At 52.4% G+C, this 26,414-nt stretch overlaps 1 protein-coding gene across 30 annotated transcripts in view; it reads left to right on the plus strand.

Annotated features, from left to right (window-relative positions):
* The window catches only part of Cacna1g (calcium voltage-gated channel subunit alpha1 G), a 67,210-nt gene that overhangs the window by 35,653 nt on the left and 5,143 nt on the right, over positions 1–26,414 (plus strand). For 5 of the 30 annotated variants that reach the window (XM_042671735.1, XM_042671740.1, XM_042671709.1 and 2 more), the window contains 19 exons: positions 524–608; positions 693–886; positions 3,804–4,235; positions 5,128–5,228; positions 5,347–5,470; positions 7,152–7,220; positions 7,353–7,537; positions 8,404–8,530; positions 10,029–10,154; positions 11,747–11,836; positions 12,819–13,011; positions 14,807–14,860; positions 20,486–20,637; positions 21,446–21,555; positions 22,496–22,629; positions 22,860–22,930; positions 23,064–23,142; positions 23,240–23,361; positions 23,727–24,080. In XM_042671735.1, the coding sequence (XP_042527669.1) occupies positions 524–608; positions 693–886; positions 3,804–4,235; positions 5,128–5,228; positions 5,347–5,470; positions 7,152–7,220; positions 7,353–7,537; positions 8,404–8,530; positions 10,029–10,154; positions 11,747–11,836; positions 12,819–13,011; positions 14,807–14,860; positions 20,486–20,637; positions 21,446–21,555; positions 22,496–22,629; positions 22,860–22,930; positions 23,064–23,142; positions 23,240–23,361; positions 23,727–24,080 (2,802 nt within the window). Of the gene's footprint in view, positions 1–523; positions 609–692; positions 887–3,803; positions 4,236–5,127; positions 5,229–5,346; positions 5,471–7,151; positions 7,221–7,352; positions 7,538–8,403; positions 8,531–10,028; positions 10,155–11,746; positions 11,837–12,818; positions 13,033–14,806; positions 14,861–20,485; positions 20,638–21,445; positions 21,556–22,495; positions 22,630–22,859; positions 22,931–23,063; positions 23,143–23,239; positions 23,362–23,726; positions 24,081–24,772; positions 24,917–26,414 lie in introns of all 30 variants that reach the window. The other 25 variants (XM_042671645.1, XM_042671671.1, XM_042671661.1 and 22 more) reach the window with 15 other exon arrangements.

Consider the following 26,414-nt stretch of genomic DNA (forward strand, 5'->3'; position numbering starts at 1 on the left):
GGCACAGGTAGAGAGCAGGGGCAAACAGACTGAAGTGACATCTTTGGGCCACTCTGGCTGGCCAGGTTATTTTAATGTTTTAGGGGGGGGTCCTTAGGTTGGGAAAGGAGGAGTCATGGAGAGGCCTGGTGGCCTCAAGTAGACTTTTAGGATTGAGGCTTTAGTGAACATTTCACTCAGGTCTCCAGCTCCTCCAGCCTGTGTCACCTGCCTGCCTGGCCACTCATTGTAGCCCCCATCTCAGTCTTACTGCCATTCCAGCGAGGCTGGTTGTGCTATTGACTCTGGTGGCCTTTATCTGAGGTGTGGCTGGTGAGAGGCAGAGGCTCAGCCCTGGTAAACCTTGAGTCCCCAGCCTGGGTAGTCTGGCCTGCTCCTGTGCATGCCTCGTTGTGACGTAGTTGCTGGTTCCTGTGGCCCTTTATGTGGTGTGTGCGTGTGAAGAGAGGGGAGACCTTGCTCCAGCCCAATGACCCCTGCCTGCAAAGGCCCTGATGAATGGCCCACTGCTCCCTCACTCTAGGGAGATGCCACTAAGTCCGAGTCAGAGCCTGATTTCTTCTCACCCAGCGTGGATGGCGATGGGAACAGGAAGAAGCACTTGGCCTGTGAGTACCTATCCTGGGGTTGCAGCCCCTGGCCTCAGGACAGCCCTGAATGGACTCAGGCTCTCTCCCTCTGTCGTTCTGCAGTGGTGTCCCTAGGAGAGCACCCGGAGCTGCGGAAGAGCCTGCTACCACCTCTCATCATCCACACAGCTGCCACACCCATGTCGTTGCCCAAGAGCTCCAGCACCGGCCCTGGAGAGGCCCTGGGCTCTAGTTCCCGCTGTACTAGCAGCAGTGGGTCTGCTGAGCCTGGGGCAGTCCATGAGATGAAGTCACCGGTAGGAGATGCTCATGGGTATCCATGGTGGGAGAAGTAGAGAGAGGGAGGAAGAGGGATGGAGGTCCATGAGCCCAAAGACACAGCCCTAGGCAGGCCTGGCAGTGCAGACAAATGAAAGAGCTTTAGCCTTGGTAGTGAAAGAGGAGGACCCTTATGCTTTCTTCTGTCCCCTCACTGGGTGACCTTGGACAAGACTTCTCAGAGTCTCTTCTGAAAAAATGGGGTTTGGACCCCTCTCTTCTCACACATTACCACATTAGTAGAACTCTCCTCTAGTTTCTGAGTCTGTGGCAGACACTACTAGACACATATGCTATTGTGTGAGTGTGTGTGTGTATGTATGTGCTCACATTTGTGCTAGTACTGGGGCTTGAACTCAGGGTCTAGGTGCTGTCTCTTAAACTTTTTTGCTCAAGGCTGATACTCTGCCACTTGAGCCATAGCTCCATTTCCAGCTTTTTTGGTAGTTAATTGGAGATGAAAATCTTATGTATTTTTCTGCTGAAGCCGGTTTTGAACTGAGATCCTCAAATCTCAGCCTCTTGAGTAGCTAGGATTTATAGGTATGAGCCACTGGTGTAGGACCTAGGGTTTGAACTCAGGGCCTGGGCACTGTCCCTGAGGTTTTGTACTCAAGGCTAGCATTTTACTACTTGAGCCATGATTCCACTTCCAGCTTTTATAGTGGTTAAATGAAGGTTTATGAGTCTCATGGACTTTACTGCCCAGGCTGGCTTCAAGCCACAATTCTTAGATCTCAGCCTCCTGAGTATCTAGGTTTATAGGCATTAGCCACCAGCACTCATCTAATACTTTTAATTGACAAATAATTGTATGTATTTGTAGAGTAAAATGTGATGCTTTGAATTTTTATACATTATAGAATGGTTAAATCAAGCTAATTATCTTACCTCACATACATTTTTGTTGTTGGTGGTGGTGGTAGTGGGGCTTGAACTCTGGGCCTGGACGCTGTCCCTCAGCTCAAGGCTAACGCTCTACCACTTGAGCTACTTCTGGTTTTCTGGTGATTTATTGGATATAAGAGTCTCATGGACTTTCCTGCTCAGGCTGGCTTTGAACTGCAATCCTCAGATCTCAGCCTCCTGAGTAATTAGGATTACAGGCATGAGTCACCGGCACCCAGCCTCCCATACATTTTTGAGTTATAAACATTGAAAATCTACTCTTAGCAATTCTGCAAAATACACTATGACATCATTAACTGAGCTATGCAATAAATCACAAAATTTTATTCTCTCTTTTTTTTTTAAATTCTACCATACTGGGGGCTTGAACTGAGGGTCTCATGTCTTGCTTCCTTTTTTTTTTTTTTTTTGCTCAGGGCTAGCCTTCTACCATTTAAGCCATACCACTGTTTCTAGCTTCCTGCTGGTTAATTGGATATAAGAATCTAATTGACTTTTTTGCTGGGACTGGCTTCAAACTAGAATCCTTACATCTTAACCTCCTGAGTTGCCAGGATTACAGGCCTGGGCCATAATAAGTGCTGGTTATTCCTCCTTTCTTTCTTTTTTTTTTTTTTAATATTTTTATTGTAAAGATAATTTTATTGTAAAAATACTTACATGAGTAAGGTCATGGGTGCATTTCCTATCAAGCATTGTTACCCCCTCCTTTGTTTTTCCCTTACCATCCCTTCCCTCTCCACCTCCCCAATTATTCCTCCTTTCTAATGGAAACTTTGTATCTTTGACCAACATTTTCTCATTCCTATCTGTAAACCATATTTTGCTATCTATTGCTATGAGGTTAACTTTCTTAGAGTCTACAAGTGAGATCATGCACTATTAGTCTTCCTGTGCTGGCTTGTTTCGCTTAGTGTAATGTCCTCCAGAGTTATCCATGTTATTACAAATAAGAGAATTTCCTCCTTTTTAAAGGCTGAATAGTGTTCCACTAAATAAATGAGTTATATACACTTTTTTAACCCATTTATTGATTGATAGTCTTTATGTTGGCCATTACGGACAGGGTTGCAGTGACCATAGGACAGATGTACTGAGTTCAAATACTTCTGATATATATCCAGTAATGAAATTGCTAGATTATGCCGTAGTCCTATTTTTAGTTGTTTGGGAACCTTCATACTGTTTTTCATAATGACTGTACTAACTTATACTCCTACCAACAGTGTGCAAGGCTTCCCTCTCCCCATATCCATCTTGATAGCCATTCTAACATGTGGGAGGTGCTGGCTCATTATGCTTTTAATTTACATTTCACTGGTGATCAGTGATGTTGATTTTTTTTTTCATATATCCCTGTTGGCTGTGTGCCTTCTTCTAAGGAATGTCTATTCAGGTCCTCTGCTACTTTTTTGTTTTGTTTTTGTGTTGGTTCTGGGGCTTGAACTCAGGGCCTGGACACCATCCCTGAGCTCTTTTGCTCTATGCTAACCGTTCTACCTTTTTGAGTCACAGCTCTAGTTCTAGCTTTTTGCTGGCTAATTGGAGATAAGAGTCTCATAGACTTTCCTGTCTGGGCTGGCTTCAAACAGTGATCCTCAGATCTTAGCCTCCTGAGAGGCTGAAATTCCAGGCAGAAGCTACTGATACCTAGTCCTTGTGCCCACTTTTTAATGGCATTGTCTTCTTGCTTGACTTGTTTGAGTTTCTTCTCATGGTTATTTTACCTTACCTATCACCAACAATGATAAGTAAATGAAGAACAAGGGCTATTTCCATATCTCCCTTACAGATGAAGAAACAGGCACAGAGCAGTTTAATAACTTGCCTCAGGTCACACAGCTGAATGGGTGAGCCCAGATCTGAACCCTGGCTTGGAGTCCAGGTCTCTTGTTCACTCCCAGTGTCATGCCCATGAAGCTTACCAGAGAGGATAGAGCTCTGTAGCCCTGAATGAAACCACTCCTCCTTTTTTCCTCCCCTCAGCCCAGTGCCCGCAGCTCCCCACATAGCCCTTGGAGTGCAGCAAGCAGCTGGACCAGCAGGCGCTCCAGCCGGAACAGCCTGGGACGTGCCCCAAGCCTGAAGCGAAGGAGTCCTAGTGGGGAGAGAAGGTCCCTGTTGTCAGGTGAGGGCCAGGAGAGCCAGGATGAGGATGAGAGCTCAGAAGAAGAGCGGGCCAGCCCAGCAGGCAGTGACCGGCGCCATCGAGGCTCCCTGGAGCGTGAAGCCAAGAGCTCCTTCGACCTGCCCGACACACTGCAGGTGCCCGGGCTGCACCGCACAGCCAGTGGCCGCAGCTCTGCCTCTGAGCACCAGGACTGCAATGGCAAGTCAGCTTCGGGGCGCCTGGCCCAGGCCCTGCGGCCCGATGACCCACCGCTAGATGGGGACGATGCGGATGATGAGGGCAATCTGGTGAGTCCCTCGTGGACATAGTGACCCTTCACTGATGACCTCAAGACAGGGCAACTGTACCCAGTGGGCAGTGTGTCACGGCGATGTCCCGCCTGGAAGCTGACCTCCAAACGGGCCCCTTTTCCCCTCTGCTATCCTGCAGAGCCCTGGGTCTCTGTCATGCCTGGGGCTGCGGCCCTGCTGTCTTTGGTGGATATGAATGGCTTCAGGCAGATGTGTATGAATCTTTCATGGCCCTCCCCCTGTGACTCAGAAAGACCCATCACTCATCTCTCTAAACTGATGTCCTTCTCCTGTCCCCTTTTCTCATCTGGACCTCATCACAAGCCTTGACTTCTAGCCTGTCCTAACCCCTCCACCCCTCCCCCAGCTTCCTCACGCTTGCCCCCTCCCCCCTCCTGCCCTTTACTCTGGGGATGGATGCAGGGATCCAGCATGCAGGGTTAACATGTGAGGAGAAGGATCAGTCTCCTCGGTCCAGGTGTGTCTTTGAGCAGACAGCTGTGATGAGTACAATGTTTGATAATTGATGCAGCTTTCAAGCCCAGCAGGGAGGGAAGGAAGGAGGAGGGCAGGAGGGAGGATGTGGGGGTGGACTGGGATGGAGGCAGGGATGGGAAGAGCAGAAAGCTTCTGTTGAGGGAGGTAGAGGGGTAGAGGGGGAGATGAAGCAGGGAGTTAATGGTGATGTTCAAGAAGAGACAAGGGCTTAGAGGGAGATGGGAAGTGGTTTCAGGAAGAAAGAAAGGTATAGCAGAGGGCTGGGCTAGAGGTAGGAGAGGCAGAGACCAGATCAAGGGTCTGGTGCTGTCCAGGAGTCAAGATGGGTTGCGGGGGAGGGGGTGGTCTCAGCGGCTTCGGTTCTGCTCAGGTCCCAGTGTTCTTTCCACAGAGCAAAGGGGAACGGATCCGAGCCTGGATCCGAGCCAGGCTCCCTGCCTGCTGCCGTGAGCGAGACTCCTGGTCTGCCTACATCTTCCCTCCTCAGTCGAGGTAGGTTGGGGCTCTAACCTATGCAGTGCAGTGCTGTCCTTCTGTGGGGATGTAGGGTCCTTCAGGGGGTGGGATCTGCCAGCGATGCCTCTCAATCTTTGCCTCTGTCCTGGAATAGATTCCGCCTCCTTTGTCACCGGATTATTACCCACAAGATGTTTGACCATGTGGTCCTCGTCATCATCTTCCTCAACTGTATCACCATTGCCATGGAGCGCCCCAAAATTGACCCCCACAGTGCTGTGAGTCACTGGGACTGTAAACATGGCTGTTGAGTCCTCCTAGGTATCGGGCCTGTCCTGGGTCAGTGTTTAGAACAAGCAAGAGAAGCCGGAAGGCCGGAGAGTCACACATCACAGCCTGTCCAAGGTCACACATCACAGACAGGAGTCCGGATCCTCCCTTGGGTCTCTTGGACTCTGACTCTTGCTCCTGGACCCCCAAAATAACCTTCTGGATCCTCTCCTGCCTCAGTTTCCCTCTGTGGGCACACCAGCACAGCCAGGTGCTCTGCCACAGCACAGGCTCTGTTCTCTGTGCCAAAGGCTTACAAGGCACATGGGTGTGAGCCCTGTGAGAGGGTGATGTACACGAGACTGGTCCTGCATAGGTTGTACCTGGCCTAGGGTCTTGTTTTCACTGTGATTGACATATTGTGAGGGACATGTCACCCAGCCTTCTCTGTAGATGACAAGGAAGCCATTCTTTCCTCCTTATGGTCCTGTCAGGTCCCAAACAGGTCAGTTTTCTGGGCTGTAGTTGAGGGATGTTATTCATTTATGCTTGGCTAGGAACCTGTCGGTTTTCTGGAGGCCAAAAGAGGCCAGAGACATAACTACTGGCTGTCCTGACTAGGCGCCTCTTCTCTTTGGGATGAGCACATCCCATTTTGGGAGCTGTCTTTCCCAGACTGGCATCACAGCCTCTCCCTACCTTGAGCAGTTCAGATCCTAGAAGGGCATAAGACAGTCTGTTTCTCCTCTCAGCATCTTATACAAGTAAGTGGTATGGCCAGAGGTGCCCCCCCCCCTCCTGCCCCGCCGTCTTCCTCGTCCCTCCTCGCTGCCTCCCACATCATTGTTTGGATTTCAATGCTGCTGGGGCTTCTGTTTCCCATTAGGGTGGGCTCCAGCCAGGCCAGGGTGGGGGATGGAGGAGCCTGAGGAATGGAGAGGCCAGCCTAGCACTCAATGGGTGAGCAGTGCTCTGACTGGGGTGATGACATCCCCCCCTCCTGACTTGTCCCTGTGTAGGCCCTGTCACTACCTCCCCCTTGAATCTATCTCCAGTTCCCATTGTTCCTGCTTTTCCCTCCTTCCCTTTCTCTGTTCCCCACTCTCAGGCTTATGTTTCTAGCTGTGGCTCAGGCTCTCTACATCCCTCTCTTTGCCACTAGGGCTGACCTCAGCCCATAGACACCAGAATACACCAGAATGCCTGGCAGAAATGCAGTGTCTGTGGAGTCTGAACCCAGGCCCCTCGCTTGTCTGCTGCTCTATTTCTGGGGCACACAGCAGGAAAGCAAAGCTGTAAGGAGGGTAGGATGGCGGGCAGGAGTCAGAGATCAAGTTAAATCCTGCTCTAGTTTCAAGAAAGGAATCAGGGAATCGGGCCTGGAATTTAAGACTTGGATAGCAGCACTGCGGTGCAGAATATGTCCCATCTGAACACGGGTTTGGGGGTGGAGGGTTCTGTTCAGGAATCGCGACAAGACTGTTCATGGAGCTGTAAAGTGAGACTGGGAGCTGGCACTGATGAGAGAGAGAGAGCGCACTTTTTGAGGTTATGTGCATTGTTAGGGAGGGTGGGGGTCATCTTCGTGCTTTAAATGTTCAAAGCAGCTTTGGGCTTCTGTATGCAGACCTAATCTGGCTGGTGGATGGGGCCTCCTGGTGGGCAACACCTGCCTCTTCTCTCTTGCAGGAGCGCATCTTCCTGACCCTCTCCAACTACATCTTCACTGCAGTCTTTCTGGCTGAAATGACAGTAAAGGTGATGGGGGTTGGCTGCTAGTTTGGGTTCTCTGGTTTCCGATGAGCATGGGAACAGTGGTTGGAGCTGAAGGAGGAGGGATGGATTGGGGACAGCAGGAAAGATGAGCGGTGACATGGCGGTGGTCTCCAGGTGGTGGCTCTGGGCTGGTGCTTCGGGGAGCAGGCGTACCTGCGCAGCAGCTGGAATGTGCTGGACGGGCTGCTGGTGCTCATCTCAGTCATCGACATCCTGGTGTCCATGGTCTCCGACAGTGGTACCAAGATCCTGGGCATGCTGAGGGTGCTGCGGCTGCTGCGGACCCTGCGCCCGCTCAGGTGCCCCCTCCCTGGAAGTTCCACACAACCCCTTCCCTCACAATATATATCCCTTGAGGATACCTGTCAGGACCCAATCCTTCATGTGTCCGGCCTCCTGTCTGGGACCCCGCTCCAGACAACATTCCGATCATAACGCTCCAGAACATCCCCTCCCGCTTCCTTACTGGGTGTCTCTCCAGCGTGGCACGCTCATCAGGGCAATCAGTCCTGTTAAGGCAGGGCCTTCATGGCCGCCAAGGAGATCCAAAGCTCTCCCTTAGGGGGCCCTAGGGCGTGATGCTTGGCCCTTCCTGTGAGCTGACACATGCTCTTGCTGGCTGACCCACCTTCGGCATCTGTCAGAGTCCACCCCCGGAGCAGCAGTGCTCCTGACAGCTGATGTGCCCTCCAGCCGGGCAGCCGGGCAGTCATTCCTTGCCCCCCACTCAGGAGACTTTAGGGTGTCTTCCTGCATAGGGAACAATACTGACTTAACAGTGAGACTTCTCTGGCTGTGATACCCATATTCCCCCACCTTCCCTCTTCCTCCCCACACCTGCTCCCCACATCACACAGGCATCCCCAGGGAAAGCCTCCCTGAGTCACCTCCACTCAGGGAACATTTGACATCCTGGAGGTGGAGCTGGGGAAGGTGGGAGCTGAGAGTTTGTGCCACCTGTTTGGAGAGATTACAGATGGGGGTCCTCATGGAAGGGGCGGGGATTCCATGAAAAGAGGACTCTGTTCTGTACAGCGAGCTCAGAAAGTAGAGCAGATGAAGGGACCATGAGCCGAGTCAGAAGGAAGTCAGAGTCCTAACAGGGCAAAGAAGAGGGAGTCTGAGCTAGAGAGCCCCTCTCACCCTTCCTCCCTGTGCTCTCCAGGGTAATCAGCCGGGCCCAGGGGCTGAAGCTGGTGGTGGAGACACTGATGTCCTCCCTGAAGCCCATCGGCAACATTGTGGTCATCTGTTGTGCCTTTTTCATCATTTTTGGCATCCTGGGGGTTCAGGTATGCTGGGTCCAAGGGTTTGTCTATGAAAGCCTCAAGTATACACCTCCTCTTGTCCCCCAAGCCAGGCCGCTGCCTGAATCCTTCCCTCCAGGAGCTAGGCCCCAGATCCATTTATCTCTTACTGGGAAAGGAGAGGAGGATTTCCAAAGGAGGCTTGGCCTCAGAGAAACTTCAGGCCCATGGTAGCTGCAGACTCCAGTCTCCTACCCCACCCCCACCCCCGCCCCTTGCTCTCCCTCACACAGGCACACACTGGCCCCAAGTCTACTCGGGGATCTCCCTTCTTTCCCTGCTTGAGCAAGGCGGGCTGTATGCCAGGTCTGGGGATCCAAGGCCCAGACAGCTGGGCCAGGTTAGTGGAGCGCTGGCAGGCAGACGGGTGCAGACCCCAGACGAGGCAGGAAGTGGGGGCTGCTGGGGAAATCTGGCTTCTCGCCCAGAGAGGAAACTTGACTTTAGAGGAAAAAGAGCCAGAGCTGCCTGCACGATTCAGCAGATGCCTTGGGGGACTGGGAAACACCCCCACCACCAACACACACACACATACACACACACACACACACACACACACACACACACACACACACACACACACACACACACTCTCCATCTTCTAGTGTCCCTGCTCCAGCTGCAGGGTAGTCAGTTGGCTGTTGAGACAGTGTGGGAACTTCTGGGTGGCTACCTCTGGCTTCCTCTGATGCCCACTGTGCCCTGGGGAGGGGCTGTTCCTTGGTTTCCTAGAAACTCTCTAGCCCCAAGGACCGGACTGCATTTGCCAAAGCTCCACAGAGCCTTTCTGCCAGGCCTGCACCCCACACATCCCAGTGCCCGCCCTCTTTCCCACTTCCCGGCCTCCTTGGCTTAGGGGGAGTGTACCATTGTTGAGCCCAGTCCTGAGGTTCTTTTAGTGAGTTTTGATTTGTCCCTAGCAGCTCGCTCCAGGCTCCTGGTCCTTCCTTCAACATCCCTCCACACACCCCAGTAATCATGCCTGGGTGTACCCTGGTATGAGAGTGAGCTTTCCAGACCGACCCACATTCCAGCCCTTTTCTGTCAGCTACTGAGTATGCCACCTTTAAAACTCAGTTTTTCTCCTCTGTGGGGTAGGGCTGAACACTCTCTCCCTATCATACTTGTGAGAGTGAAACACCTAGCCCAGTAATCCTCTAACTTGAGCATGTGTCAGGATCACCGGGGCGGCTGGTAAAGGGTCAGGCCCACTCATTAGATCTGGGGTGAGCCTGAGAAGGAACACTTCACAAGGACCTGTACCACTAATCAGAGCACCATGAACTTAGCTCTCCCCACCCCCTTCTTCCCCATCCTCCCTCCCTCTCTAGGAAGGCCCCCATCAGAGACACTGACTTGATGGGCCAGTGCATGCCCCACAGGGCATGCTCAGAGTTCTTAGGCCCAGAGCTGGGATGGGGCTAGGCTAGAGGTCTTGTGTTCCCTGGCCATCTCTCACTCTGTCTCTGCCATGCGTGTCTAGCTCTTCAAAGGGAAGTTCTTCGTGTGCCAGGGTGAAGACACTAGGAATATTACCAACAAGTCTGACTGTACTGAGGCCAGCTACCGGTGGGTTCGACACAAGTACAACTTTGACAATCTTGGCCAGGTGAGCCCCAACCTCCAGGGATAGGGAGTGGGGAGTAGCAGGAGTCTGTGCTCCATGCTGATTCCTGTGGGAGAAGACACAGAGATTGGCCCTCCGCTACCTTAACTACCATCATGTTCCAAAGCTAGTCCATCTGCACAGCTCAGCATGTAGGCCCCTGAAAGTTTCCAGCCCTCTTAAAGATGAGGAAATAAAAGCTCAGATAGGGTAAGCAACTGGCTCAGGGCCACAGTGCTACATGGCAGAGCACAAAGCACTCAGGCCAGGGAGTCCTGTGTGTGGATCTTACCACTGTTGTTGTCAGTTCAGTGGCTCTGAACAACTGACCTGCCAGCACTTCAGTTTCATTGGCTGGTGGATGGAGACATAATAGTATCTTCTTGGGGCTCCTGGTAAAGCTTCAACATGGTAATATGAATATCTGATCAAAATGGTTAGGATGCAGCCAGGCACTGGTGGCTCCTGCTTGTAAGCATAGCTAATCAGGAGGCTAAGATCTAAGGAGCATGGTGTGAAGCCAGCCAAGGCAGAAAAGTCTGTGAGATTCTTATCTCTAATAAACTACTCAAAAAAAAGCCAGAAGTGGCACTGTAACTCTAGCAAAAGAAGCTCAAGGACAGCACCCAAGCCCTGAGTTCAAGCCCCAGGACCAGCAAAAAATAAAAAATAGCTGAGTGTCTATGGCTCACACCTATAATACTAACTACACAGGAGGCTGAGATCTGAGGATCCCAGTTTAAAGCCAGCCCAAGCAGGAAACTCCATGAGACTCTTATATCCAATAAACCACTCAGAAAACTGGCAGTGGTGCTGTGGCTCAAGTGATAGGGTGCTAGCCTTGAGATGAAGAGCTGAGGGACAACACCCAAGCCCAGAGTTCAAGCCCCACAACCAACAAAATAAATAAATAATAAAGATCAGGGTGCATTTTGTGTGTGTGTGTGTGTGTGTGTGTGTGTGTGTGTGTGTATGAGAAAGAGAAAGAGAGAATGCATGCATGCATGCATGCATACGTGTATGTGTGCTAGTACTAGGGCTTGAATTTAGGGACTTGTGCTCTTGCTCAGTTTTTTCTGCTCACAACCGATGCTCTTCCACTTGAGCCACACCTCCAGTTTTCCCTTTTTGCTGGTTAATTGCAGGTAAGAGTCTTTGATTCGTCTGCCTGGGTGGATTTAAAACCTCAAAACTCAGATCTCTGTCTCCTGAATAGTTAGGATTACAGTCATGAGGCACCAACACTAGGCTTGGGTACATTTTGTCAAAAGGATTCCTTTCTGCTCCTTGTTTGCAGAAACAGAACTGCAGAAAATGAAGTAGCTCAATCAGTTGTGCTGGTTTGCTTCCCAGACCCCACTGGTTTGGTTCCCAGACTCCACTGGTTTGGTTTCTGGATTCCCAGGGCTCTGGGCTCCCTTTCCCTAACTTGACTGAGATTGGGGGCTTCAAAGCAACATGGCACCATGGAATAGAGTGCACTCCTGGGTCCAGAATGCAGTCTCCAAGGGCTGGGAACCAAGGCTGCTGCCAGTGGTGCTTTGGTGGCACGTTCTAGACTTTAAATGGTGTGTCTCCCTTGCCCCTCTCCCCAGGCTCTAATGTCGCTGTTTGTGCTGGCCTCCAAAGATGGTTGGGTGGACATCATGTATGATGGGCTTGATGCTGTGGGCGTGGACCAGCAGGTAAGGCTGAGATGGGCAAGGCCTATCTCTGGGCTCAGATGACTCAGCCTGAGCTGGTGCCTGGCATAATGATGCTATAGGCACTAGACAGAAAGAGCAACACACTATCAAAAGGGTATCACATCTTGGCCTATGGACCTGCAGCACGTATAAAAATTGTTTGCATAAAGCCGGGCGCTGGTGGCTCACGCCTGTAATCCTAGCTACTCAGGAGGCTGAGATCTGAGGATCACGGTTCAAAGCCAGCCCGGGCAGGAGAGACCGTGAGACTCCTATCTCCAATAAAAAACCACCAGAAAACCGGAAGTGGCACTGTAGCTCAAGTGGTAGAGCACTCGCCTTGAGCTGAAGAGCTGAGGGACAGCGCCCAGGCCCAGAGTTCAAGCCCCATGACCGACAAAAAAAAAAAAAATTGTTTGCATAGTAGTCAACATTTAAAAACTGGTAAATTTGACATAAAAATCCAGATTAGGGGCTACTTACAAGGAAATCCAAAGGTCTGGAATACTGGGCTTATATTCTGTCAGGGCAGGAGAAGATGCTAGAATGTTCAGCTAGAACAAAGAAGCAGCCAGGCATTGGTGGCTCATGATGAGCTAGTCAGGACGCTGAGATCTGAGGATCGCGGTTCAAAGCTAGCTTGGATAGGAAAATCCATGAGACTCTTATCTCCAATTAACCACTAGAAAACTAGAAGTGGCACTGTGGCGCAAAGTGCTAGAGCCCTAGCCTTGAGTGAAAAAACTCTTGGACAGCACCGAGGCCCTAAGTTCAAGCCCCAGGAAAGACCCCCCCAAAAAAAGTAGTTTTTCCTTTGCTACAGTCTCCTCTCCTCCCCACTACCTACTGCCAAACCCACGCCACCCATTCACCTGTCAGGTCCTCTGGAATTTGCAGAAGCCCAGCCCACATGGACAGCACCTGAGACAGTTCCCCCCTACGGCTAATGTCTCCTTCACCTGTCCTTCCTGCTCCCTACCAGCCCATCATGAACCATAACCCCTGGATGCTTCTGTACTTCATCTCGTTCCTGCTCATCGTGGCCTTCTTTGTCCTGAACATGTTTGTGGGTGTGGTGGTGGAGAATTTCCACAAGTGCCGGCAGCACCAAGAGGAGGAGGAGGCAAGGCGGCGGGAGGAGAAGCGGCTGCGGAGACTGGAGAAAAAGAGAAGGAGTAAGGAGAAGCAGATGGCCGGTCGGTAGTCTTTCCACATCTCTCTGGGTCGTGCTTGACCTTGGCCTTGCCATTGCAGAGGGCAAGGGGCTGGGGCTGGGGTAGGGGAGTACTACTCCCACCCCCTCCCTCATCTCCTTCCCCCCAACAGCATGTCTGCCTCTAGAGCCCGCATGAAGCAGACCAGGTCAGCCCCAGGAGGGAGCAAGCTGCCCCCCCAGGGGGTTCCCTGGGTCCCAGCCTCATATTCCCCAGAAGATGCCAGGTTGGAGTAGATGCTTGGCTCTAAGCTCGACTCTCAGAGGAGCCTCAGGAATGAGAACCGAACCTGACACTCTATTGCCCTGTGCCTGTATCCAGTGACCCAAGGATTGGCCCTGGTGTCAGGCCTGCTTGTTCAGAGTTGCAGGGCATGCATCCTGACCCCCTGGGCCTGCCCTGTGTCTAGCTGCTGAGCCAGAGCTTGGCAAAACCTACAAAAAGCAGCATTGGAGAGAAACCTTCAGGCCTACCCTCCATCATTCCATTCAAATGACCTAGCCTCCTGATCGTTGGGGGGATTTGTTTTTGGCCACTTTCCCTCCTCCTCCCCCCACAAAATCTCCCCCTGGCTCAGGGAAAATCCAAGGTCACCAGGACTCTAAATGCATGGATATCTGGCCTCAGGCCCTCTAGCCCTTCCCCTGTGCTCCCAGCCTCTCTTACCTGGGGAAGGTGAGGCCCCGTACCTTTCCTCCTCCTGCTGTTATGCCATGGGCAGACTGAGACTAGGTGAAAAAGACACCCACGGAGTCTGGGAAGGATCGAGAGCAGCGGCTGCGTGAGCCGCTTTGTCTGTGGTATGTGTGCAGGTGCGCGCACACCTGGCTTTCTTCTTCAGGGTTCCCATCTGTCTGGTTCTCCATAATCTCCATGCCTCTCTCTCTCTCTCTCTCTCTCTCTTCCCGTCAGCCCACGTCCTTCCACGTGTCTTTCTGTGTGGGTTTCCAAGTCTTTGTGTGTCTCTTCCTGTTTTGGTCTGTGGGTTTCCCTCTCTCCACCCTCTCACACACCGGCTGCCTTCTGCTGATAAGATGTATGCAGTACTCTGGGTTTCCCTTTGGTGTGTGGAAATGTGAGTACCACCAAATGAGTTGCGGGGCTGTGGTACCCCTGCAGCCCTCTGCCCTCACTGCATCTCCTGCCGCCTACGGCAGGCACGTGGAAGAGGGGATGAGTATGGGAGTCAAAAGTAACGATGAGGAGGAAAGGACCGTGCTCTCTGTGAGAGGGGGGTGCTCCAGGAGGACGTGGAAGGGACACTTGCCTCTGGGTAGCCGTGGATAGTGTGCTTCCTCATGTCTCCCATCCATCCACCAGTCCCACAAGGCCCCCTGCCCAACTCCATGCTGGGGTCTGGGCTCTTCTTCCCTGTAGAGTCTGAGGCTGAGCAGGTGCATTATCCCAGCACCACGCTCCCACCCCTGCTCCATCAACCCCACACACCTTGCAGTGGGTCACTTCGGCAGGGCCATCTGCAGATGGAATATTTTTTGGCAGGAGGTACTTGTGGCCCCTGCCTGGCCAGCTGGCTCTCCTTCTGGGGTCTACAGCTGAGGCTGCCTGTCCCTCTCAAAGCCTCCATGACCCCAGTAAACTGGCTGCTTTACTTGTCTTCTTCCAGCCATCCATGTGCTCAGTACACCCCATTCGTAGTCAGAATGAGGGTCGGAGCTGAGGGGGAGCGAGCTGCTGAGGGGCCCTGCCCAGCACACCTGGTCCAGCCAATGACCGATATCATGTTTCGTTCTTTTAGATCTAATGTTGGACGATGTAATTGCTCCCGGCAGCTCAGCCAGCGCTGCTTCAGGTACTGAGTCTGGGGTGTGGGTTCATGCCTGTGGGGACCTGCTCTTTGCTCCCTCTCCATGGCTCATTGATTCTATCCTCTGGGGTGAAGGGCTGAGGGCCCCTGGGGCTCCCAAGAGAGCAGGACCTGAAGCGCTGGGTCCATGTTTTCCCATAGGCTGGATGGAGATGAGACACTCTGACACCTCTTGGATGATGCCTAACCTCAGTAGAGGTCCCAGGCCTTGCTCCCTGGCCTCCATGGCCCTCCTCCCTAGTCTCATGGTTGGATTATTAGAACTGCAACTCTCCCTGCCTCCTTTTGTCTGAAAGGGAGACTTTGATCCAACGGAGCAGGCTGACAGGAACAGAGAGGGGAAGGATTTGTTTTAAAAATGTAACGATAAATAATTGAACGGGCTCATTAATAGTCAAGTAATCAGGATAGCCACGTCATTGCTACAAACAGCAAGAATTGGGAGTCAGAGGCCTGAGTTAGCCACAAGCTTCCTTCCCCCCCCCCACCTCAACCCCCCCAAAAAATGGTTTTGAGAATGAGTTGTGTCCTTATCTCTAAAAGCTGTGTCTCTGGGAAGGCTTCCTGGTGCCTCCTGCCCCACCTCACACCCTCCATATCTCCCTCAGTCCCTTGGTCCCACCATATCGGTCCCCAGATGGAGGTTCAGAGAATCAGAGTCTGTGACAGGTCTGTAGGTCTTGTCACATTCCCTGATGTCTCTGCCTGGTGGTTCCCAAGCTGTTTATCCCCAGGATCTCCCTTATGGTCTCTTCCAACAAATCCCACATTTTGAAAGACTCTTGTCTGAAGTTTGAGCACTTTAATAATGGCTTTATTTCACCATTTTTTACTAATCCACGGCCCATGTAATTGCAAATCAGAGCTTCTGTGCCGCAGAAGGCCGCATACTGAATGATGTAAAGAAAGACCGGTTGGCTATTATTATCAGTCTGTGGGGTCTTCACATAGGCAAGTGTGTAATTTCTTTTAAACTTTTAGGAATATTACAAAGAATCAAAGGACCCCCGTATGGCCTCCTTTTTAGGCTGCTCAGGGCCTGGGACTTCAGTCTGGGGACTGCTGATTGTACCATTCTCCACTCTTTCCCACTGCCTGATACAGGCAGAGGCCACCGTGGGTGTGCTGGGCTGCCTGGTCTGTGGAGGCTCAGGGACCAGCTCAAGAGGAGATTCAGCCCTTGGCAAATCTCTATCTCCTGACTCTGTGGCATTGAGCTATGGTGTGTGGCATTGTGACCATCTGTCTGTGGGCACAGGAGTCTCTGTCTGGGCTAGACCCTGGATTACCGAGGTCCCCATATCTCTGCCAGGCTGTTTTTTTTTTTTTTTTTTTTTTTATTTTTTTATTGTAAAGCTACTATACAGAGGGTTACAGTTACATGAGTGAGGTTATGAGTACACTTCCTCTTGAACATTGTTACCCCCTCCATTGTTTTCCCCCTACCATCCCCTCCCTCCCTCCCTTCCCCGAGGTTCTTTTTTTTTTTTTTTGATTGTGATTAAATGATTACATAATTTCAAAGTCACAAGTTCATTCTAACTTCCCTGGAGCAAATTGTCTACCACAGTCTGTAATATATAACAGTGTTCACATGTTATATACCATATTTGTGATCAGCAGCATGAGGATATTTAGTAGTGGTTCAACCAGATGAGCGGGAGTTCTTTGTTTCTTAAGTCCTGTTAGTTTTGTCGTATCACTAACCTTTTGGATTTAGCATCCACTTATGAGGGAGACCATGTACCGTTTGTCTCTTCGTTCTTGGCTTACCTCGCTCAACATGATTCCTTCTAGCTCCATCCATTTCCCTGCAAATGCCATTATTTTGTCATTTCTAATTCTGCCAGGCTGTTTTGCAAATCCTAGAAGCATCAGGGGATGAAAGAAAAGCGACAGGAAATGGGCCTTCAGCTTTTCCTTTGTGGGTCCCTGTAGACTGTAGACTACAGTGTTTTACATACTTATGTGTACCCCCAGTACAGAACTGTCCCGTTGAGGCTTCTGAAGCTCAGATGAACCAACACACACAGGCTCTCCTAGTCCACAAGATGTAGCATTGTTCCATGGCAAACACTCTGGTTATTCTCACTTTGTTACCCCATTCTGAATTCTAGCCTGTTCCTATTGACACATGCATTATTTTTCCTGGCTATTAGTAAAGACTGAGACCCTGCTGGGTGCTAGTGGTTCATGCTTGTAATCCTAGCTACTCAAGAGGCTGAGATCTGAGAATCACAGCTCAAAGCCATCCCTGACAGGAAAGTTTGTGAGACTCTTATCTCTTAACCACCAGAAACCTGGAAGTGGAGCTGTAGTTCAAATTGTAGAGCATTACCCTTGAACAAAAAAAGGTCAGGAACAGAGTTCAAGCCCCATGACTGAAAAAACCAACTCTAAGAAGGTCTCAGAGTCCCCTATGTCCTTCTTCCCAGGTTCCTAGATTTCTCCAGGGTCTCCATCAGAGCTTTCCAAATTTTGGTATGTCTAAGAATCACTTGGAGAGCGTATTCAGGTTCCTAGGTCTTCTAGAGTGGTCTGGTGTCAGCAATTTTAACTAGTTCTCAGACACTGGTATGCTAATATACTGGTCTGCTTACCAAGAGGAATGGGATGAAACCAAGGGCTGGGATGGAACTGGCGCTGCTAGGAGTTAACCAGTACCAGAGAGTACCAGAAACCCTCCTGGGACCCTACCCTTCCTCCCACCCTGGTGCTGCTCCTAGCAGGAGAGGTTGCCAGACCCAGAGAAGGAGGCAGGGAAGAGTCTGGTTTTCAGGGCAATGGGCCTGACACTTGAGTCTGACCAGAGGGACCAGAGCTGCTGTATGATTAGGCCAATTCTAGGGACACTCGGCCCCCAGCACCAGCTCCTCTCTCCTTAGGCCCTCTGTAGCTTCCACCTCTACTCACCCTCACTCCTCCCACCAGACTGGGACCCATATCAGCTGAAGGTGTGGTCTCTGCCTTGGGGAGTCCACATCCCTGGAACGATTTCTGCTTTCTTGCCTACTCCCTTCCAGGATCCATTTGAAAATCATCAGCCCTGGCCCTGCCTTGGGCTCCCAGTGGCCCCTACTAACTCACCATGCCTGTTGCTGTCACATAACCTTGCACTCCTGTCCTCTGTCCCTAGAACCTGACTTGGGGCCTGGTGCCCTTCTTTCTACTGTTCTTGACTCTGGGTTTTTTGGTGGGAAGAGGGAGATAGGTGTCACAACCCAGGCTGGAAGTTGGAGTCCTGATGGCTAGCTGGTGGCTCAGTGTGGGAGACCACTCATCTGCTGGGCCTCTTTCTCTTCTCTGTATGGCAGAGCAAGCAGCTTGTTCTCAGCCTGGTGATCGTGGACTGAGACTTTATTGGGAGAGTAGGCTCTGTGTGTGTGTGTTAGGGGTGGAGGGGTTGGGGGGGGGGTGGAGGGAATCCAGGTAGTTTTAGTGCCTACTGGTCAGAAGGGAGGGATTTGTAGGGAGGGACACACACAGACACACACACACACACACACAGACACACACACACACACACAGACACACACACACACACACACAGACACACACACACACACACACAGACACACACACACACACACACACACACACACACACACACACACACACACACACACACACACCAGGGCCCGGAATCTGTGGCCATAAAGCAGATGCCCAGCCTCAGTCCTTCCATCCTCTAGGACTCTTAAAGAAATGTCACTGGTTGAGTTCAAGCCCATCCACTACTCAGACTTCTCAAGCAAGGCTGGAAAGCAGAGTTGGTGGTGGCAGCTGCTCCATCTGGCCTGGAGCTTGCCTCCATAGCCTGTCTGGGGAGACAAGGTGGGGGGAGGGTGAACTGTTCCTTTCCGTTCCCTTCCAGCCTCCCCTCTACATTGTCTCAACTAATAATGTGGCTAATAAGGAGCTGCTTTTTCTAACCTAATTGTATTCAAACATTTTAGTTAATTCTCCATTCATATTTTAGCATAATGGGATCGGGTGCTCTCGGCATTTATGGAGATTAATGCAGAGAAAGAGTTCCGGCTGCTAAGGCAACGCAGGGTGACTAGCGCCCTCTGGTTCTCGTGGTACTGAAGGAAGAAAGGAAGGAAGAGACCCGGCTGGCCTGGCCACCCTTCACCATCGGATGTGGATGATCTGTGGTCTCATATTGTCCCCTGCCCTAGGCCACTCTACCCCATGTTCCTAGGGGTTAAGAGGGCCGCCTGAACAAACAGAGCCGCACTTGGCTGGTCCAACTCTGAAAACCAAGCGATAACTTCATGTACCCCTAAGGTGCACCTGAACTTGTTGCGTCTCTTGGCCCTGGTTATCCACACCTCAAGGCCGATGGGGGAGAGGAGCCAGGTGGGCCTGGAGCAGGACAGCCCATGCTGTTCCTGGGCACTCTTCTTCCTTTGGCCTTTGGTGGGGGGCCTACACCAGGCCGCTCCCTGCCTCAGTTTACCTCTCTATTAAGAGGTCCTCTGCATGGGAAAGGGCAATTAAATTTGAGCTGGCCTGGGCCCAAAGCTTCCTGCCGCCCCTGAGCCAGCTGGCTGCTGGCATAGGCCTCAGAGGCTGCAGCCTTTGCTGGCTGGCTTCCGCCAAGACCTCCAGAGAAGGGAAGGCTGTCTGGGACCTGAGGCTGCCCCATGCCTCCCTGTGGGGAGTCTCTTCCCTCTTTGCAGCTGCATGTAAGACCAATCCATTGGCACCCTGTGGATAATACCCTCACCTTGGCCTGGCCCTTCCTCCACACCTGGAGGAGGGCCCCTACAGTCTCCTGCCCCCAGATTTCTTCTGTCTGCTTAGCAGGCTGACCTCTGGCACTGTGATTTTTCTAAGTAGTTGGCTAATTACAAGAGGAACTCTATGCCTGTGACAGATCTCAGACAGTGCTTCCAGCCCAGCTTGTGGTTTCGGGCCATTCCAAAACCCGAGGCAGGCTGGGCACAGCCTCATTAGATACTGGGTGAGTCCAGCAAGGAAGACCCTCCTGGCTTGAGTCTGGGATAGAGCAGAGCCTTGGAGCTCCCCCTCCACCCTCTCCATAGGAGAGTGTGGGAGACCCAGGCTCTGCCACTAGAGGCCCTGTGATGGGTCGGTGCAGCCAGCTGAAATGATTTCCAATTTCCAATCTCCGGTTGTATCCGCAAATCCCAGCTCTGTATAGTCTCCTTGCCACCCCCAGGGGCCGAGCTTGGAAGATACCAGAGCCTTCTTGGCCTCTCTGTCCTAGCTGCCTCTGAGCCCGATTGAATCAGTGTATTTCCTCTTATTGATCTGACCTCACTGCGGAACACTGAGTCAAGGCTGTGATAAGGGGCTGGTGGATTTTAGAGGTTGCCTTGGGGTGTGGGCTCACCTGGTGGCTAATGTAGGTAGGGATCTCTGCATGTCCTGCCCTGACTGTAGCCAGTAGAACAGATGCTTGGAGGGGGACACGGCAAGAGAGCTGTCCCCCCAACGGGCAGTGAGGGGAGCGCTGGGACGCTGATGACACGGAATGTTTCACCTGTAGTGTTAGAGGCTGGTGATGGGGAGGGACAGCGGGTGGAGGGTGCCCAGAGCAGAGGCCCAATGCCTGCTCTGCTCTCCTCCCTGCTCCACCAGAAGCCCAATGCAAGCCCTACTACTCAGACTACTCCCGCTTCCGGCTGCTCGTCCATCACCTGTGCACCAGCCACTACCTGGACCTCTTCATCACCGGTGTCATCGGGTTGAATGTGGTCACTATGGCTATGGAACATTACCAGCAGCCCCAGGTAAGAGTGAGTGAGATGTTACCTGTCTCCTACCTCCAACCATGTCTGTCCATCCCCTCCCTCGCCCTGGGGTGACCCCAACATAGCCTAACCCAGGACATCTCTGTGTCAGGCAAGAATTGCGAACGCTACATGACCCTTCTGGTACCCATGGCAGTAACCTTTGGAGGTAGATACCATCTTTGTTTTTAGAGATGAGGATACTGAGGCTCAGAGAGGTTACCTAACCAGGGAGAGAGCTAGGAAGTAGAGGACTTGCTTTCTCCACCCAGCACATTTTTATTGAGTGTCTAAATGTGCTGGGTTCTGGACTATGGAAGGTAAAGAAGGTAGAGTGGGGGTTGGAGGTGTGGCTCAGTTGGTAGAGCGCCAGCCAATGAGCAAAGCATCATACCGAGTTTGAGTCCCAGTCTCACAAGGACAACAACAAAAGAAGGTAGAGTGATTGTACAGCTCTAAAAGTCCCCTGTGATCTTGCCAGTCATCCTCTCATCTGTACAATGAGGAGGTTGGATTGGTAATGCACATGAACCCTTCCAGACCTAGCATTCCATGCCTTCCAGTACATTTCATCTGTAGTCTTCTCCTTGTTTCTCAAGGAGAAAGAGATCCTTCAGCATAAGATTTGAGTCATTCATATCAGTGAGGAGCCTGGGGTGGTAGCTCACTGTCAGCCATTGAGGGGGGAACAGGATGGAAGGTCCCTTAGCCTCCCTGTCTCCCAGGTGTGTGAGGGATGGTAGAGGAGGAAAGGCAGGCATCAGCCATGGGCTTCAATAATGCTGATGCTTGCCCCCATCCCTGCCAGATCCTGGATGAGGCCCTGAAGATCTGCAATTACATCTTCACTGTCATCTTCGTCTTGGAGTCTGTTTTCAAACTAGTGGCCTTTGGCTTCCGTCGGTTCTTCCAGGACAGGTAACAGGAGAGAGGCTGGGGGTTCTGGGAGTAATAGGGGTGTGTCTTCGGAGAAATAAATACCCTGAAGGATGCTTCTTAACTCTAGTTACGCTTCTTAACTCTAGTTAAGTCCAGCTCCTACCCCAGGGCTGATAGTGCTGGAGGAAGGGAGCTTCATGTATGGGAGAAAATGCAGGACATTTGACCAGACAGGACTTTGGAGGTCACTGGCATTTAGAAATCACTGTATCCCAGCCTGGGGTTTAAAGGCACAGAGCCTGCTTGGACTGGATTTGAATCCTAATTCTCCCACTTTACCTAAGTTACTTAATCTCTCTGTGCCTCAGTTTCCTGATCTGTAAAATGGGAGATATAATAGTATCTGTATTAAACTTGTGTGATTCTCAATTTCTGTTCATAAAACTCTTAAAACAGTGCTCGGTACACCTTAAACACCATATAAGTGCTAAATAAAAAAGCAGATGAGCCAAGTATGGTAGTGCATGTCTATAATATCATCCTTTTGGGGGAGGGAACTAAGCAGAAAGACTGAGAGTTTGACACTAGCCTGGGCTACATAACGAAAAGCAGAGGACTAGAGGTATGGCTCAAGTGGCAGAGTGCCAGCTGTGAGCCAAGTGAACGTACAAGGCTCTGAATTCAAGCCCCAATACCAGCACACACAAAAAAAGAAAAAAGGAAGGAAGGGAGGGAGGAAGGAAGGAAGGAAAGAGAGAAACAGAAAGCAAGCAAGCAAGGAAGGAAGGAAGGAAACAAGCAGAAAGTCTGTGTCCCCAGCTGTGTGGAACTTAGATAAGCCAAGCCTCTTCTATGCAGGATGGGGGCCTGGACCAGGCTGACCTCCCTCTTTCCTAGCTCCATCTTTCTGTGCCACAAAGGCGCCCTTCCCCCACAGTCCCCTTCCCCCACTCAGGGAGCTGTGTCCTGGGCTTTCCAGGTGGAACCAGCTGGACCTGGCCATTGTGCTGCTGTCCATCATGGGCATCACGTTGGAGGAAATCGAGGTCAATGCCTCGCTGCCTATCAACCCCACCATCATCCGTATCATGCGGGTGCTTCGCATTGCCCGAGGTTGGTCCTGTTGTCTGTCCGTATACCTGCCATCTCCCAGTGACCAGCTCACAGGAATATAGCAAGGGTCTGTCTGCTGTGGGCTCCCAACTTCTGCCAAAGGGGAAGTTCAAGGGAAGTTATAGATTGGCTGGCCAGGCTAGCCAGCCTACCAGCCCCAACCCCTTCACAGCCTGGCTTCAGGCCAGGGACCCAGAGGGACCAGCTCATGACGTTGTCCTGTTCCTCAGTGCTGAAGCTGTTGAAGATGGCTGTGGGCATGCGGGCGCTGCTGGATACAGTGATGCAGGCTCTGCCCCAGGTAGCTGGAAGGTGGGGGATGGGAAGGGTCCTCTTGGGAAAGAAGAGATGTCCTCCAAAGGGGGGGAGGGAGCTCAGGGAAGCAGTCTGGGAGCCTCAGTGGCACCTTTTCCATTTCTTTTTCTCTTTTCCAGGTGGGGAACCTGGGACTTCTCTTCATGTTGTTATTTTTCATCTTTGCAGCTCTGGGTGTGGAGCTCTTTGGAGACCTGGGTGAGTTGGGGTTAGGGAGGTTGGAAAGACCCAGGGCTGGGAGACTAAGGGCCTCTGGGACAAACCTGAGCCTCTCTCCCTTTTCCTCCTCCCCTAGAGTGTGACGAGACACACCCTTGTGAGGGCCTGGGCCGGCATGCCACCTTCCGGAACTTTGGCATGGCCTTCCTGACCCTCTTCCGAGTCTCCACAGGTGACAACTGGAACGGCATTATGAAGGTGAGAGGGCTTGGGTGCCAGGGAGGCAGCCCCCGCAGAGAGCCAAGATGCCTCGGGAAAATGAACCCGCCACAAATTAAAGCCTATCTCCTTCTGCCCCCCAAGCCAGAACACGCTGGAACTCCCTCTCCGCAGGGCATCATCTGACTCACACTTCCCCCAGGCAGCCTTTCATTCTTTTCTGCCCCCCAAGACACTGAGATCTCCCTCCTCTCCTTCCTCCTCCTCCTGTCCCATTCTCCTCCCCCCACGCTCTGTGACACCCACGACCTGATTTTCCACGACAGCTCCATCCGCTGTCCTCTCTGTCCAGCTTCATGACTCTGTTCTGCCTCTTCCCTCCCCCAACCGCCCCCCCCCCCCAGGACACCCTGCGGGACTGTGACCAAGAATCTACCTGCTACAACACAGTCATCTCACCCATCTACTTCGTGTCCTTCGTGCTCACGGCCCAGTTCGTGTTGGTGAATGTGGTGATTGCCGTGCTGATGAAACACCTGGAGGAAAGCAACAAAGAGGCCAAGGAGGAAGCTGAGCTGGAGGCCGAGCTGGAGCTGGAGATGAAGACACTCAGTCCACAACCCCACTCACCACTGGGCAGCCCTTTCCTTTGGCCTGGGGTTGAGGGCCCCGACAGCCCCGACAGCCCTAAATCCAGGGCCCCCCATGCAGTGACCCATGCCGGAGCAGCCTCACACTTCTCTCTGGAGCACCCCACGGTGAGCAGCAGCAACCCTGCCAAAGGGGAGAGAGGGGTCTGGGGCAGGAGCAGGGTGGGCCTGACCAGCAGCTCAGTGGGTGGTCGACCAGGAGTGGAGCAGGCCCCGGCTCCTCCTCCATCCTCAAGCCCCTCCCACTTGTATTCTGAGAGGCCCCTCCCCTAAAGATGACTGTCCACACACTCACTCACTGCCCAGGGTCACCATCAGCAAAGAGGCTGGCAGATTGCCAGCTTGTCTACCCCCTCCTCATCCGACCTGGTGTGGCCGCCCTTTTCTGGCTTTTAGGTTCATGGCTAAGTTTTCTGTTTCCTTCCTGTTTCTTTCTTACCCTTGCCTGGTTGCTAATCCTTTCCTACCCACCCTTTCACCTGCCGGATTCCCTGCCATCTTTTTGCCATCCTTTTCTCTTCCTCTCTCCCTCTTCCTCCCATGGGCCCTGCTCATCTTCCCATCTCGCCTCCCTTCTCCCACACCTCCCTCTTCCCTAACTCTCTTTTGCTCTTCTTTGTTGCCGTGTGCGTGCATGTATGTGTGTGCGCATGCCCTCTGGGTCTCACTCTCCACTTTTCTCCCTCTGTACCCCACATCAATCCCCTACCACAACTCTTCTCATCACTATCCCTGTGACCCCCGCCCCCCATCTCCCACCCCCTGGCTCTCCGGCTCCCTTTTTGGGCTGGTCCTCCCAGGACAGACAGCTGTTTGACACCATCTCCCTGCTGATCCAGGGCTCCCTGGAGGGGGAGCTGAAGCTGATGGAAGAGCTGGCATCCCCAGGGGGCCAGCCCTCTGCCTTCCCTTCCGCCCCCAGTCTGGGCGGCTCCGACCCGCAGGTTACTGTGCTCTGTGCTGTGCCCTTCAAGCTGTGCCATGCTGTGCTGTGCTTCTGGGGAGGTTGGGGGGGTTGCCTGCCCACTTAGTATCTGGAGGAAGAGGAGTCACAGGGCCCCAGTTGAACATCAGACTTGGCAGAAAACAGCCAGGGGGTACTCTAGCCCCTACACAGACCTAGATGATAGAGAGGCTGAGATTCCCCTTCCAAGAGGGAAGAACGGTGGGAGGGAAGAGGGGCATAGAGGGATGGGGCAGTGGGACCAAAGTACCAGGTCCAGGCAAAATCAGCCTCTGGGATAGTACAGGTGGCCAGGGGACCCTCAGAGGGGCATATCTTAAGCCATGATTCCCCCCAGCACCCTATCTCCCACCCTCTGTCCTTTGGTGGCTTTGTAAGCCATGGTGCCCATTAGATGTGAGAAGCACATCTGGACCCTTGAAACAAGACATGGCTCTCCACAAGCCCCTCCCCTGGGCCAGCCCCTTCTCATGGCCCTTTACATCTTGATTTCTTGCCTTGCTCTCCTCCCCTTGGGCAGGGATCCCGCCATCTCCCTCCCCATGTCAGAGGCTGCAGATCTGCAGCAAGGCAAGAAGTCAGGCGTCAACCACAGGCCCTGTTGGATAGAGGGGTAGGCAGGCAGGGTCCTAGGAAGCCTTTATAGCCAAGGAAATGGACAGTGAATTTTGCATGGTAGGGGGGCTGTGCCTCTTCTTGGGGTGACTCCAACCTGGTAGGAAGCTAGAGCGAGCAGTGGGAGGGTGAGTCTCTTCCTCAAGCTGCCCACCCTCATTCAAGGAAGCGCACGTCCCCTAGATGGTGGGATAGAACAGGTTGCAAAGGGAAGGTGACCAGTGTATCCCAGACATCCTGTAGACACTGAAGCCCCCCATCCCCCTCCCCCTGCAGATCTGAGGTATGCCCAGATGGTCTGGCAGCCTGAGTTACCCACTTCAGCCTGGCTGGGAGAGCACCTCCCAGGGCCCAAGTTGGAGAAGGGCGGGCAGGCTGCAGGCAGACGGAGGAGGAGGGCCCTCAAGGGGAGAAGCCAGAAAATGGAGGCCCGCCAAGTCCTGCCAGGCTTTTGGAAGCAAAGAGAATAGGCAGAAAACAGCCGTCAGATTGTGGCATTGTCCCCAGTGTCCCCCATCCCCACCCCCACGCTACTCTGTCTGCAGAGAGAAGAGACTGGCTTTGTTGACCTTTCTTTGTTGTTGTTGATGTTGTTCTGTTGTTGTTGTTTAGTGTCATCTTTATGAGAGTAGAAGCCCTGGCTACTCCAGCTTTCTCCCTGGGTGGTGGTAGCGTGGGAGGGGGTGGCCGAGGTACCTGGGGTATCTTTAGAACGTGTTTCTGTGTCTCTTCCCTTTGTCTGTGTTTGCTCCAGCTCTTTGGTGCCTGCCACAGCCTCTCTGATCAGAGCAGGGGGTTGAAGCCAGAGAGAGGGAGGGGGTGGCTGGTTTATTTGGGAAAGAGGTGGGGAGCAAGGGAGCAAG

Source organism: Dipodomys spectabilis, unplaced genomic scaffold (genome assembly GCF_019054845.1).
Source record: "Dipodomys spectabilis isolate Male_0828 unplaced genomic scaffold, ASM1905484v1 ptg000018l, whole genome shotgun sequence".
In the NCBI taxonomy this organism is placed as follows: domain Eukaryota; kingdom Metazoa; phylum Chordata; class Mammalia; order Rodentia; family Heteromyidae; genus Dipodomys; species Dipodomys spectabilis.